Raw genomic sequence first — 15,017 nt, 5'->3', positions numbered from 1 at the left:
CTACATTGTGATAGAAGCACAATGTCTTGAATTTCACCTTTGGAGGCTCGATTAGATAATCAATGGGAAAGGAAACAGAGACCTTGTAAGACATTCCTTCTAGTGATTGTCCATTTTCCAACCATAGACGTTATACCCTACAGGGAAAGCAAACCCTTTAGAATCCAGAGACATCTAAAAAAATGTGGAATTTGAGAGAAATACCAAAAACAAAAGGAAAAGAAACTTTCCAACTTTAAATTATAGAAAAGACTAGAGATGGAAAGTTTCTAAAAGCTACCCCCCATACTTGAATTATGCATTGTCCTCAATGCGTTAAAAATAGAAAGGAAAATATGTGAAATAAAAATAGAAAGGAGGGTACGTACCGTATTTGTGTACGCATGATTCAAAATAGGAATGGGCATTTACCTGAAGAATGTCCCAGCAACCACTGCCATAGAGATCTACATTGGGATGGAAGCACAATGTCTTGAATTTCACCTTTGGAGGCTCGATTGGATAACCAATGGGAAAGGAAACAGAGACCTTGTAAGACATTCCTTCTAGTGATTGTCCATTTTCCAACCATAGACATTATACACTACAGGGAAAGCAAACCCTTTAGAATCCAGAGACATCTAAAAAAAATGTGGAAGAAATGAATATGAGTACTATACAGAATTCTTTCAGAAGCAAGGGTTACAATATTAGGTACAACGGGTGTTGACGAGAAATTTTGGCATGCTTCTTACCATTAAGGCCATTACCTCAGGTTGTAGTCCGTTCCATCATAGATGAACATAAAAAAGAAGACCATCAGAAACAAGAATAACAAAATAAAATCAACTGAAGTCTGACAAGGCGAATGATAAAGTACCTTAGTAGTACCGCTTTAAATAACAAAAATGCTTGCTTTTCCTACCTACAATTCACACATAAATGTGCTCATCAGATTTCCGCATACTTAAACTTTGCTTGTCCTCAAGCAAACAAAATGAAAATATACAAAAATAAATATAAAAACAAAAACAAAATCCTAACTCACTTTCGTAGGAATCACGATTGCACTTAGTATGTGCAACAAGCCTTTAAACCCCTAGGTTACCCTAGTGGACGAGTTTTGTCTCGTGTGTGTTTGGTGTGAATATACACACAAAATTCTAAAAATAAACTTTTATTTCCAAATCTCACTATAAAATAAAGCCAAAAAAATTCTAATCCTTTTTCTTTGATAAATTACTCAAAATAGAAGAACAAGAATACCCCCATACTTAAACTTTGTATCCTATCCCAAGTTGAAAAAAATTAGAAAAATATTTTAATCAAGGAATCCTATTTTGAATTTGTCCTACTTTGCTCCCTTAAACTTGCCTCTAATGTAATCGTACCATAAAAGAAATTTGATTTTGAAACTTAATAGAAAAATTGCAATCTTATATGGTCTACCATCCTTTACACTTTTCCATTACTTTCTAAGAATAGAACTCAGTTTTTGTAATCCTCTACTGCTTTTGGCGTGAATGACATGCAGGGCATGCACCAGACACCCAGGCTACTAAACAGTGTCCGACTAATCTTTGATTTGCATATGTCATAGACATTGATGCATATGAGTTCAAACTTTACCTTTGATTACGTGCAATGCTTTGATTTATTAAGCTTTCTAAATGACCCATGTATGGAGTTTTCAGTCAGTTGCTTCAAGCCAGTAGGCTTTAAAAAACTAGGCGTAAAAACCCTTCAGACTTAATAGCTCAAATAAAAAAGGCTATAAATCAAAACTATAATCAAGAAGCAAACTTCCTAAAAATCATTCTTTCTTACTTTTGTTTCAACCTTTCTTTCCTTATTATCCATACCATATAAAGAGCAAGTTTCTATTTCTATTTCCTATTCAAATCCTTCTAAACGAAAGATTCCAAAATAAAAGAAAACTAAGAAAGGAAAGTATTCTTTCTAATTTTTCAAATTCCAAAATTAAAATATCCACTAACTTTGTTTCTTAAAATAGGTAAACAACTTTCTTTCTAAGAATAGCAAGTTCTTTCTAATTTGAGAGAAATACGAAAACAAAAGGAAAAGAAAATTTCCAACTTGAAATTATAGAAAAGACTAGAGAAGGAAAGATTCTAAAAGCTACCCCCCATACTTGAATTATGCATTGTCCTCAATGCGTTAAAAATATAAAGAAAAATATGAGGACTAAAAATAGAAAGGAGGGTACGTACCGTATTTGTGTAGGCATGATTCGAAATAGGAATGGGCATTTACCTGAAGAATGTCCCAGCAACCACTGCCATCGAGATCTACATTGGGATGGAAGCACAATGTCTTGAATTTCACCTTTGGAGGCTCGATTGGATAATCAATGGGAAAGGAAACAGAGACCTTGTAAGACATTCCTTCTAGTGATTGTCCATTTTCCAACCATAGACGTTATACCCTACAGGGAAAGCAAACCCTTTAGAATCCAGAGACATCTAAAAAAAATGTGGAAGAAATGAATATGAGTACTATACAGAATTCTTTCAGAAGCAAGGGTTACAATATTAGGTACAAGGGGTGTTGACGAGAAATTTTGGCATGCTTCTTACCATTAAGGCCATTACCTCAGGTTGTAGTCCGTTCCATCATAGATGAACATAAAAAAGAAGACCATCAGAAACAAGAATAACAAAATAAAATCAACTAAAGTCTGACAAGGCGAATGATAAAGTATCTTAGTAGTACCGCTTTAAATAACAAAAATGCATGCTTTTCCTACCTACAATTCACACATAAATGTGCTCATCAGATTTCCGCATACTTAAACTTTGCTTGTCCTCAAGCAAACAAAATGAAAATATACAAAAATAAATATAAAAACAAAAACAAAATCCTAACTCACTTTCGTGGGAATCACGATTGCACTTAGTATGTGCAACAAGCCTTTAAACCCCTAGGTTACCCTAGTGGACGAGTTTTGTCTCGTGTGTGTTTGCTGTGAATATACACACAAAATTCTAAAAATAAACTTTTCTTTCCAAATCTCACTATAAAATAAAGCCAAAAAAATTCTAATCCTTTTTCTTTGATAAATTACTCAAAATAGAAGAACAAGAATACCCCCATACTTAAACTTTGCATCCTATCCCAAGTTGAAAAAAATTAGAAAAATATTTTAATCAAGGAATCCTGTTTTGAATTTGTCCTACTTTGCTCCCTTAAACTTGCCTCTAATGTAATCGTAATATAAAAGAAATTTGATTTTGAAACTTAATAGAAAAATTGCAATCTTATATGGTCCACCTTCCTTTACACTTTTCCATTACTTTCTAAGAATAGAACTCAGTTTTTGTAATCCTCTACTGCTTTTGGCGTGAATGACATGCAGGGCATGCACCAGACACCCAGGCTACTAAACAGTGTCCGACTAATCTTTGATTTGCATATGTCATAGACATTGATGCATATGAGTTCAAACTTTACCTTTGATTACGTGCAATGCTTTGATTTATTAAGCTTTCTAATTGACCCATGTATGGAGTTTTCAGTCAGTTGCTCTCAAGCCAGTTGGCTTTAAGGAACTAGGCGTAAAAACCCTTCAGACTTAATAGCTCAAGTCAAAAAGGCTACAAATCAAAACTATAATTAAGAAGCAAACTTTCTAAAAATCATTCTTTCTTTCTTTTGTTTCAACCTTTCTTTCCTTTTTATCCATACCATATAAAGAGCAAGTTTCTATTTCTATTTCTTATTTAAATCATTTTAAAAGAAAGATTCCAAAAGGAAACAAAACTAAGAAAGGAAAGTACTCTTTCTAATTTTTCAAATTCGAAAATTAAAATATCCACTAACTTTCTTTCTTAAAATAGGAAAACAACTTTCTTTCTAAGAATACCAAGTTCTTTCTAATTTGGGAGAAATACCAAAACAAAATGAAAAGAAACTTTCCAACTTTAAATTATAGAAAAGACTAGAGAAGGAAAGTTTCTAAAAGCTACCCCCCATACTTGAATTATGCATTGTCCTCAATGCGTTAAAAATATAAAGAAAAATATGAGGACTAAAAATAGAAAGGAGGGTACGTACCGTATTTGTTTAGGCATGATTCGAAATAAGAATGGGCATTTACCTGAGGAATGTCCCAGCAAACACTGCCATAGAGATCTACATTGGGATGGAAGCACAATGTCTTGAATTTCACCTTTGGAGGCTCGATTGGATAATCAATGGGAAAGGAAACAGAGACCTTGTAAGCCATTCCTTCTAGTGATTGTCCCTTTCCAACCATAGACGTTATACCCTACAGGGAAAGCAAACCCTTTAGAATCCAGAGACATCTAAAAAAATGTGGAAGAAATGAATATGAGTACTATACAGAATTTTTTCGGAAGCAAGGGTTACAATATTAGGTATAAGGGGTGTTGACGAGAAATTTTGCCATGCTTCTTACCAGTAATCATGTCTATTTCCAAATTAAATTGAGGAGACTGATGATCAAACAGTTGAAAAGGCATATCAGATACACAATCACCAACCAAATATAGCAGGAGAAATTTTCATATAAAGCTCCATATACTTGCTGATCTTGTAAATTGTGCTTTATCCATTGGAGAAGGGTAGGCCATTGTTCTAGGTAATCAGCATGGATGATCGTTTTGAGGCACTCACCAAGCTGTGCTCTGTTCAATGCAAAGTAGATGTCAGACAGTTCCTCCCATATAATAGAAATTGGCAATCATCAAAAGGAATCCATTCAGTAAATGAGTTACAACAGAGAGAAGGCCCAATAAACATTTTTGCCTATGCCATTAGATGGCTAAGAGGCTCACACGGGGTTCCAAGGAGATTTGCCGCCTTATTCGATGAGATCCAGGATAGGATTGGGGCGGCATCAACTTCCTTTATTCATATTAGGCGGCCAGCTAATGGGGAGGCGAACATATTAGCTAGAAAGGGTGTTGCCCGGTAGAGCATAGAGCTCTTTGATTTCCTCCCTCCCTAGTCATAAGATCTGTATACATTTTCTCTTTTCTTACTCTTTCTATGATTTTGTACTTTTAGGGGACCTCCTCGGTCTCTGTTTTCTTTAATGAAATCACTTTAATCAACTCAACTCAACAAAGCCTTTGTCCCAAACTAGTTGGGATCGGCAATGAAATCTCTTTACCATTGAAAAAAAAAAACATTTGCCTATGTGCAATGTGAAATGATACTAACAGATAGGAAAGGTTTGAATATGCAACTTTATTAAAATATGCAAACAAGAACCTAAAACACTGTTCAGAATCTAAACATATGTCAAGTGTTTTCCATGAGATGGGAAAGGAGAACTATTAGCCCCATACCAGGTATGTACGTGATTGTCTAATGATGAGCAAGGAAGATCCATCTTTTTTGCTCAAAAGGGTTTATTGAACTCATAATTCATTGGATAAGTTTAATGAATGTCAAATAAGTATCATAAGAAAATTGATCCCGGTTGTTCAATCATCTGAAAAGCAGGGCCATTCTTTGATAAATTATCACCATTATTCTAAAAAAAAAAACCCTCCAATAAATGACTTTGTTTAATCAGTATGGAGTAAACTAAAAAGATTGAATCGATGATGTCTTTCAGCAAAAAAGACCCAATGTCAAGTCCTAACATCAAGTTATATCACTACAACAGCACCAAAACTACATCTACAAGTGGATCACCTTGTTTGTATCTCCAGAAATTCGAAGAAAAAAAAAGGATGTCCCCAGTTACATCTAGCATATATTACAAATTACATTCCCTAGAAGTGTGCAAGATATCAGACATAAGGAACCACGCATTTTATACTTCCAATGCCAGCCCTAGAGATGCTCGACAATCATCCACGAGGAAGAATAAGAAGTCAAAGTGGAGAGCAAGAACTTAAGGTCCAATAATCATAAAAGGATCTTATGTTTAAAATTGGAGAGGTTTAAGATGGGCCCCACCCATGTCCATACAGCACGAGCTGTGGTAGTTTGGTCTTAAAGTGATTTCTGGTGACCCCTTTGTAGGATCATGGCGCTAACAACTATCCCAAAACCAATTGGTGATGGGAAAGGCACAACCATTATCTTCATTGAGTAGCACCATCCCGGTGCGGGGCCACGTTAATCAAACCATCCTTGACCATGCCCTCCAAGCCCAAGGGGCATTTGCTGGCCCCCATAAGCCAACACTCTCCACCACCACTACCACCACCACCACCACCACCCCACCCCCGGCGATGACCCTGGGAGTCTCGAACCCGCGACCTTGCTCTGATACCACCTGTAGGATCGTAGCGCTACCAACTATCCCAAAACCAATTGGTGATGGGAAAGGAGCAAGCATTATCTTTATTGAGTGGCACCATCGCGAGGTCGGGGCCAGGTTGATCAAACCCCCCTTGGTCATCCCCTTCGAGCCCAAGGGGCATTGGTAGCCCCCATAAGCCAACGCCCCTCTATACAATTAGTAGTAGAACATGTTTTTTAACAGTTTTAGGGGTATATTTATTTATTGAAGTAAGTCCTTTTAAGTGGTTTTAATAACCCACAAATTTTCACAAACCTGGGGATGTGCAAGTTAAATTTCACACATGTTTGTCTAAATCTATGTTAGGTTAGTTCTTAGACAAAATGCTGAGGAAGGCCCAATTCCCCATGAAAATAAAGGCCCCCCTCCGGCGCCTTCATTTTGATTTTCAGAACTGCCCCAAAGGCCCTACGCAAGCATATTCCAAACTAGGCCCCTTGACCGCCTCCATTTTGATTTTCAGAATCATTCCAAATAAGCTTCCCAAAGCCTCCACCGTCGACTAAGCCTTAGCAAGTAGGGGGTGCCTAAAAATCTTACCCAAACGAACTTCGCCACAACGTGGTAAGGCTAGTTCCACGGTTCCAACTCCATAAGATGTTTGCCAAATGCCCGACCTCCTAATCTGAGAATAGCAGTAGCTTGCGTCTCTGATTTGAACCAAAACAATACTTCATTCCGATTCAGTTGCTTTGGTTTAGGGAGGATAGGAATACTTCAGAACCGGCGAGCCCAATCATGGATTTCATCCACCTCCCATGTCTCCTTTCTCACCTTTCCGATGAGGCACAATTTCAAAATCACTACCCTCTCTTCCACTTCCATCCCCGGTATGGTAATGGTAACAGTGTGATGGTTTCCTTCCTCAAAAATAGAAACCAGGCCACTTTTCAGCCAAACCATCTTGAGATCGATACCCTGGATCTTCAATGCCTTCCTCGCATCATTCCCATGATATGGCTTGTATCAAAACCACATAAATTCCACTCCTTTCATGAAGGCATGGTAACCAAATTCTTTACACAGCCAGTCTCCAGGTAACACCTTGAACCTGGCTAGGAGGGGATTTAGGCACAACTTTCTTCTCTCTTTCTCTGTTCCTAGATGCTATTTTCCCCAACTTCATTGTGGCAGTTCCATTCTTTACAACAATCACGTTCACCCCCTGACCACCATTCGGAAGACTTACCTTCATTCTCTCCGTACCCATCATTTTCTTTAATTACAGCCCGCCAGAGAGTTCCACACTATGACGGTAACACTCCTCCAACAATAAAGCCTGCAAAGCTTCAAGAGTCGAATACCCAGCCTGGATCATATCAGTGAACAGGCTGACACAACCACTGAGATTCCTCCCGCAAATATACCAACACCCAGCCATCTCACTAGCATTGGAAGCAAGACGCCCTTTTTTGCTCACCTAAGTTTCTACACAGATGATCACTAGAGACTCTTCAACCCAAGAAGTGCGCAAGAGAGTTGGTGAATTTTTTTTTTTGAGGGACCTCAACTGTGTCAAACTCATAAATTAGTGGATGAGTTGCTCTTCAGTTTGGATGTAACTGCAGATGTATGGAAAGGACCTCCAAATAGGGAAAGGAGAGAAGGGCAGAACTGATATTTGGGATCTATTCTTTCAACCAAAGGGGGATTGGTGGGAGGCCATCAAAAGATTCAATTCACTTCAACTTACATTGGACTAGCTAGTATAAGAACAGTGAATGAGACATGGGTTTTCGATAACTACACCCCAACCTACAATTTAAATTGAATGGGACATCTCAAACAATTACATAGTTGAAGAAACACACTTCAACACTTTGGCCGATGTACTCTAACTTCACGAAATTAGTCACCTCCCCCATAACAATTCATTTTTCATATATAACAAGCATCCAAATTATAGAGTTGATAATAAATTTTGCTCCACATAACACCTATGACCTTGCCCTGTTTATGGGCCATTGGTATTTTCAATGTGAGATCTTCCACAGAAATCGATTTTGGTTTCATAACTTTCACTTAAAAAATGAAAGGACAAAAGGTAGTTCACATAGATTTAGGTAAAACAGGAAGTTGTGAAATTCAGGACCAAAAAATAGAAATTAGAAGCAGACATAAAATCCAAAAATAGTTAGGATAAAAGGGAAGCTTAAAAGGCAAATAGAAATATTGAACAGGGCCATAATTTCGTATTTGTACAAAAAAAACAAAGAATCAACAGATATAGAGAAGTATGCAGGCAATGTAATCCCTTAGGCCCCGTTCGTTTAAGATTATGCCTACCGATTGCGAGTCCAAAACCAATTATTGGACTCAAATTTACGTTTAATTTTGAGTCCAATAATTGGTTCTGTACTCACAATCGGTTGTCATAATCTCAAACGAATAGGACCGTAGTGATGCAGCCTGAGGAGATAATTGATCAACCAGAATTAGCAATTATGATCAGAAATTTCCAATCACGTCGCTAAATATGTTGCTGAAGGCCACTCATTGATGTACCTCAACAAAGGGGGAATTTGAACAATGAATCGGAGAAGATTGTTCCTGACCATGTCTTTGTCAGTAGTTGAAATCTTGTGCTGCTCATCTATAGTAATTAGATACAACAACTGTTAAAATCACATACGGAGAATAAATTGATTGAACTTTCACTTACGGATATAGACATACCAGGCTCATGAGGCGACCAATTTTTAGCCACAAAGTTTTTGAAATGAATACTGGCCACTTGACGTACAGCCATGTCACGGTTACCATCTACAATGATCTGCAACAGCCTTACCAAATGTTGCGGAGTATACTGGAACTGGGAAAAAATAGCAAAACATGTTGAATTGTGATGTGGAGTATACTGGAACTGAGAAAAAATAGCAAAGCATCTTGAATTATGAAAAATAAAAAAAAATATGAGCACTCCGAAAAAGAGCTGATGAGTATCAAGATTCAATTAAGATATTTTTTAGCGTACAAATATAACATGTAAGAATTAAGACAACAGTGAACAATCTCAGATTTATCAAGAAATCATTTAGTAAAATGAATAAGAACGAAATCAACAGCAGTTCAATCTAAGAACACGTAATAAGCTGGACTCATATCCCACATAACTCAAAGCTTACAAATTACGCACTAACTAAATCAATCCAAATAAAAGAGACCCTTTAAATGAATCTACCACAAAACAACCTTTTTAGAATCAGCAGATGTGAAATTGATAATGCCGTAGACTAACTAAAAGAAGCTAATTGCTGCAATCAATCCAAATAAATAAACCCACAACGTATTTGTTAGAATACATCAGATCTTGACCGTTTGATCAGGTGTGTGGAAGATTAGAAAGTTTAGATAGATTAGCAACTAAGCTAGATTTAGTAGATAGGATTTCTAAGTGTTCTACATAAACACTCATTAGGGCTAATTGTAGTGTATCCAAGATTAGTGGAACAAATCTATAATTTATCAATATCAACTCTTCTTCACCAAACAAACTACAGCTAACATTTAACTTTAATCAGAAAATCGATACATATTGTAAAAAAACACTTAGACCTAGATTGCTAAACAATCATCCAACAAAAATTCATATGGAAAAGATTGTAAGTTGTTAAAATAGAATATACTTGTGGACCCCGATCTGAGAGAGGCGGGGGACGAGCCCCACACGAACAGTCTCAGGATCATCCACGTGAATGGAGAGCTCTACCAAGGAACTCTCGAAAGAAGAATGCCTCTCACAGCATGAGTGGCGATAAAAGGTGAGATACCTCTCGATTCGGGGACTGGCCCAGATTCGAGGCGTACCTTAAACAAAGAAGAGTCGCCATCCAAGGAAGTGGGCCAAGGATCCCATACTATGCTCTGTTGCAACGGATAACCAGAGATTATGAAAGAAAGGTTCGTGCCTGGTTACGAATTCGAAAGGTCCAAAAAGCACCTCATCCGCCCAAGTGCAAACACCTGGTCTCTTATGCCATTTACTTAATAATTTTGAAGAGTTTTGGGCGAAAGTCATATGAAATGGGAACGAATATCTCCGAGAAGACGTCTATCTAATCATGCATGTCTCGGAGATGATTAATAAGCACACAGAAAAAGAAATGAAAAAAGTGTCACCTGAGAATAACTAGGTTATGAATGTCATACCTAATTGGTGTCTAAATTCTGGTGTGCAAACACAAGCATGCTACAGCTAAAGGTATAGGATCTGTACATGAAAGTAAGAAAACACAGCAAAACACACAAATCAACTCTATATATGACTGGACAAGATGAATCCTAAAACTCTAATGCGACTTTACTCGGACCAAGATGGCCGTCCATCCTAGCTGCTCTACGTATCCCGGCCTAGGGAAGAATCGGAGTCAACGTAGTTCGATGACCTATTCTAAACTATGATGCCTAACCATCTAGAACCGCTATCCTAGACTCGATCCACTAGACTCGACTGATTTTTAAAGCTTTTTGTACGATTGCTTAAGTTCAGGTGAATTGTAATTTTTAGGACTCTCTATATGCCCTAACTAATGCAAGTTGGTTAGCCTTAAGCTAATGCAGGTGGGCCCTACATCCTATGTGTAACTAGGTTGTGCATCCTAAAGAAAACCACGGGCTGACTATATGCATCCTAGTCTAGCCATCAGTTCGACTAAATGTCTAACCGATCGACTCAAGGCCTCCTAACTCTAAGGACACTCACACGACAAGACACACCATATCAATACAAATCAGGACAGACTCCTAACTCTAAAACACCTCAAACAACTAGGACAGACTCTTAACTCTAGAGGAAAAAAATTTTGAAAAGGTTTTGAAGATTTTTGTATTTTTGGGAAGATTTGAAATGTTTATTTTTAAAGGTTTGGCTGGACCTGGGATAAAGATCCCAAGCTGCACTACGTACCCTGTGGAGAGGGATCTAGCCAACGTAGTTCGGAACAGACTTTCCTAACTACTTTTAAAAGACTCAAGATTTTTGAGATTTTTGGTTTTTGAAATGTTTTTTATGTTTTTTAACACAAGAGGACAAATTCCTATCATCATAAGGGGAGGACAGACTCCTGATATCCTGCAAAGGTTGGATAACATCCTATGCTTTGCGGGGGAATGAACAGAATAACAACTCTGCAATGGTTGGACAACATCCTATACCTTGCAGGAGCGGATAAAGATCACACAATTTGATGAGAGGTTAGAAAGAATCTTAACTCCTATGATGATAGGACTGACTCCTGAAACTGAAAGACTGACTCCTAACACAAAAGGACAGACTCCTATGCTAATGACTCTGAGAAGAGCTCTAATGAGACATGACATGTCTCCTAAAACAAAAGGATAAGTAGGGCCAATGAGACAAAACCTGTCTCCAAAAGGTTTGATTTTCTGCCGAGACATAGCATGTCTCCTAAAAGAGGGCTCTAGATAACTCTTTCATCGCCCTTGCAATGAGAGGACAAATTATAAGGGTTTCTAAACACTGAGTAAGTCTAAAAATAAGAGGGGAGTGCTACTTGGACCGAGCAAGTCACCTAAAGATGGGCTTGGGCTAACGCCTTCATCGCCCTTATGATAGGGAAGATCATAAGCTACTGGACAAGATAACTTCCTAAATTAAAGGACAAGACCCTAGGAAACGATCCTATGGATATGAAGAATATGCCCTTAAGAAAGAGATCCCTTTATCTGTAAAATCTTAAGACAGGAAAAGATAGGGTTGGCTCATGAAACACTCCGTTATCACTAAATCTAAATGCTGAAATAAACTCTGAAGCCGAAGGCAAGAATGAAAATGAAGGAAACCATCAAATCCAATATAGAGATCCCGAGAAGGGAAAGAAAAGATGAAAGGAAATGGAGTTACCGCTTTGATGTACCTGTTCTATATGAAACAAAATCAATTCAAGTAAGATGGAAAACTGCTGCCCTGATCGACTTATTCCACAATGAACACAGTTAATTAAACCCAAATGCTGTCTTATTTTCTCAGTGGAATATATAACCACTCATGAACTGCCCGAATTAGTTAATTCAATAAGAAATAAAATCAACTTGGTTCAATCTAGAAATAATGTTGATCTTACATAGCCTGTAAAGCAATTATCTTGACAATACTGGTCATGAGAGTAGACAACTCATTGGAATTATAATCTTGAATTATAATAAAAAATAAAGCTTGAACTTATGTACAAAACTACGAAATCTAGATGAGACTAGCATTTAAGAATTTACCCCATGTTTCCCATTGAACCCTTACAAACTCTGAAATTAACACAGAATAAACTACAAAGAGAGGATATTTGTCTTTAAACACCAAAGGAATAATAGGACTCTACATTCTAGTATGTACCACTCCCGAGTTCATCTTATTTTATGCTTGTCCTGAGCCATTACTGTCGTTAAGAAATTAACGAATCAAGAAAAAGAAAGAGAGAAAAATGTTGTCAACATTAGCACACAGAGGATCCAATATCAAGACATCTTAACCCTTAATACCTGGGATCTCTAAAAGAGATACGACAACTTCTAAAGAAACCTCAACAACCTGATTGAAAATAATTGGGGATTGCTTAACATGTAAGGGTGAAGCACAATTCAATATGTATGGAGTTAATAATGCATGACTGAATGGGAATTGGAACATTGATAGCCATATATTGAACAGCAGGGTCATTTCAGCTATAGCCGCAACAAACAACAAGATCAATTTAGAGCTAATACGAATGACAGAGAATGGATGCATTAGTATCATTTCTCTTGTCCAAAACATAATAACAACCTTCATGCATAGAAATTTTGAGAATCTTATTGTTATATAAAATAAAAAAAACTGATTGTACCAGAAATCTGTAGTAGCAAATTGTAATAAAAGTTTTGTATATATAGCCACCTGCTAATTGAATCCCTAAAGTTAATGAAAGGAAATCCCAATTCAATTGTAAACACAGCAACACATGAATCAAAACATCATAAACACAACTTTAATGGATCTCTAAAACAAAAAAAAAAACAAAAAAAAATTTGTAAAACATCAGTAGCAATAACCATTTAAAGAATCCGTAGGTCAAACTAGAAATCCATACCTACTGGGAATTGTTGATTTCTTTGTTTTCTGCTGATTGAGATTTTCTCAGGAAATGAACAAAAAATAATGGTTGCACGGTCAGATTGATGCCGAATTCCAACAAGATTCTCTCCGGAGAAGATGAAAGCTCTCCTTTGCTCGGCCAATTTTCTCCCTCTCTGTCCGAATTTCTATTATCTCTATTGATCTCTCCCTCTCTACAATTTTCCTATGAAAATCTTAAAAAAACGGTTCTAATGCCTTGGATCTCTGGAATCTAAAGAATCATAGACTTTAAATGATTTCAAAGAAAGAAAAAAATTGGCAATGGCAAAAGAGTAACCGGATTCAGTTAGAAATTGCCGGAATCAATGAAGGTTGGGGCTAGAGATCATAGATCTAAGGTCTAGGAGTATAGATCTAGGGTTTAAAGCTTTGGGATCTGACGTTTGTAATTTGAACATAGGATAGATCTAACAAAAGAGCAGCTGGCCAGAGGAGAAATGTTGGCCGGAGGATTGCCGGAGACAATCGGAGCATGATCGGAAAAAAATAAAATAAATGGAAGAGCCAAGGTTAGGGTGTCGAATGAGGAATTAGGGCTTGGGATTTGGAGATGATAGGGTTTGAGATGGAATAACACAAGAGAAACAATTAGAAAATCAAAACGTCTGATCAAAGAAGAACCTGGCTGGAAAATTGCCGGAATCCGATCGGATCTTGGCCGGAGAAGGAAAAATTTGATCGGAGAATACGGGTTTTGGATCAGAAATTTGGAGAGAAACTCTCTCTCTCTCTTTCTCTCTCTTGCTCTCAGTAAAAAAAGGGAAAAAGAAAGGGATTAATCGGTTGGAGCTTGGCCGGAGTCCGACCGATGATCGATCGGAGAAGACGAAGATGGATCTCGCTCTCTCTCTCGGATTTTTCTTTTTTTTTCTTTTTTTCTTTTTTTTTTTTGAATAAGACTTAAAAACTCATATTTATAGAGAAATCTGGGGTGTTGATATCAGCACTACCGAATTTGATAAGCGTGCGGTTTTGCGCGATGTTTTGATGAGCGCGCGACACAATCGTGTCCCATTCGGATAAAAAAAAACGCACCATTTCAGAATAAATTCGCCCCCCTCTCAGGATAAACACACCCCCCTTTTCTGTTTTACACTACGGTCCTCTCTCGGCTCGTTCGCTAGGCAAACGCGCTCGGATTTTGACAAAATTTTATGGGGACCTAGCTGGGACTCTAAGCTACCTTGGGACGAAATTTGGGGTCCTAAAGCATTGGTTTGATATGGTTTTACTCAATCATGAAGGGTTTAGGGTACGGTCAAAATGGGGTGTCTACAATACTGAGTCAGAAATAGAGAAAAAAAACCCTAAAAATCACCTGATTGAGGCTCTCCTCTGCCGCTTTTCGCTCCTCTGGATGAGGACTAAGTGCGGCTTGAAGAACAACAGCAAGGCTCGGTAGATCCATGATCAAAAAAAAAACCCCTAAAAATCAGGTTGCAGTGAATAGAGAATCAGATTAAGAAGTCGGAGAGAACAGATGAATGGAATTATATGATGAGGATTTTAATCAAAATCGAAGCCCTTTCGGTGTATAAATAGCGAGAAGGTGAGGGAGAGAGACAGAGAGGAGGGGGGGCGCGAGAGAGGAAAGAGGGGAGGGGTGGT

General features: G+C 37.6%; 1 protein-coding gene across 1 annotated transcript; it reads right to left on the bottom strand.

Annotated features, from left to right (window-relative positions):
- Positions 1–4,429: 4,429 nt before the first annotated feature.
- Positions 4,430–14,817, bottom strand: LOC143859499 (importin beta-like SAD2). The gene is made up of 4 exons (XM_077370178.1): positions 14,728–14,817; positions 8,943–9,092; positions 8,786–8,868; positions 4,430–4,646 (listed from the first exon to the last, which is right to left on the bottom strand). The coding sequence occupies exons 1-4, from the start codon at positions 14,815–14,817 to the stop codon at positions 4,430–4,432; spliced, it is 540 nt and encodes a 179-aa protein (XP_077226293.1).
- Between the last annotated feature and the right edge of the window lie 200 nt (positions 14,818–15,017).

This window comes from Tasmannia lanceolata, unplaced genomic scaffold, assembly GCF_043159265.1.
Source record: "Tasmannia lanceolata isolate RefF3 unplaced genomic scaffold, GAP_Taslan_0.1 ptg000030l, whole genome shotgun sequence".
In the NCBI taxonomy this organism is placed as follows: Eukaryota; Viridiplantae; Streptophyta; class Magnoliopsida; order Canellales; family Winteraceae; genus Tasmannia; species Tasmannia lanceolata.
The sequence above is the reverse complement of the archived record's forward strand: the minus strand, read 5'-3'. Positions and strand labels throughout refer to the sequence as shown.

Excerpts from the sequence above, each read along its gene's own strand:
- LOC143859499 (XM_077370178.1), bottom strand. The coding sequence starts at position 14,817 with ATGGATCTACCGAGCCTTGCTGTTGTTCTTCAAGCCGCACTTAGTCCT. Across the intron at positions 9,093-14,727 it reads CAGAGGAGAGCCTCAATCAG|TTCCAGTATACTCCGCAACA; the intron begins GTGATTTTTAGG and ends ATTTTTTCCCAG. Across the intron at positions 8,869-8,942 it reads AGCCTGGTATGTCTATATCC|CAGCACAAGATTTCAACTAC; the intron begins GTAAGTGAAAGT and ends ACTATAGATGAG.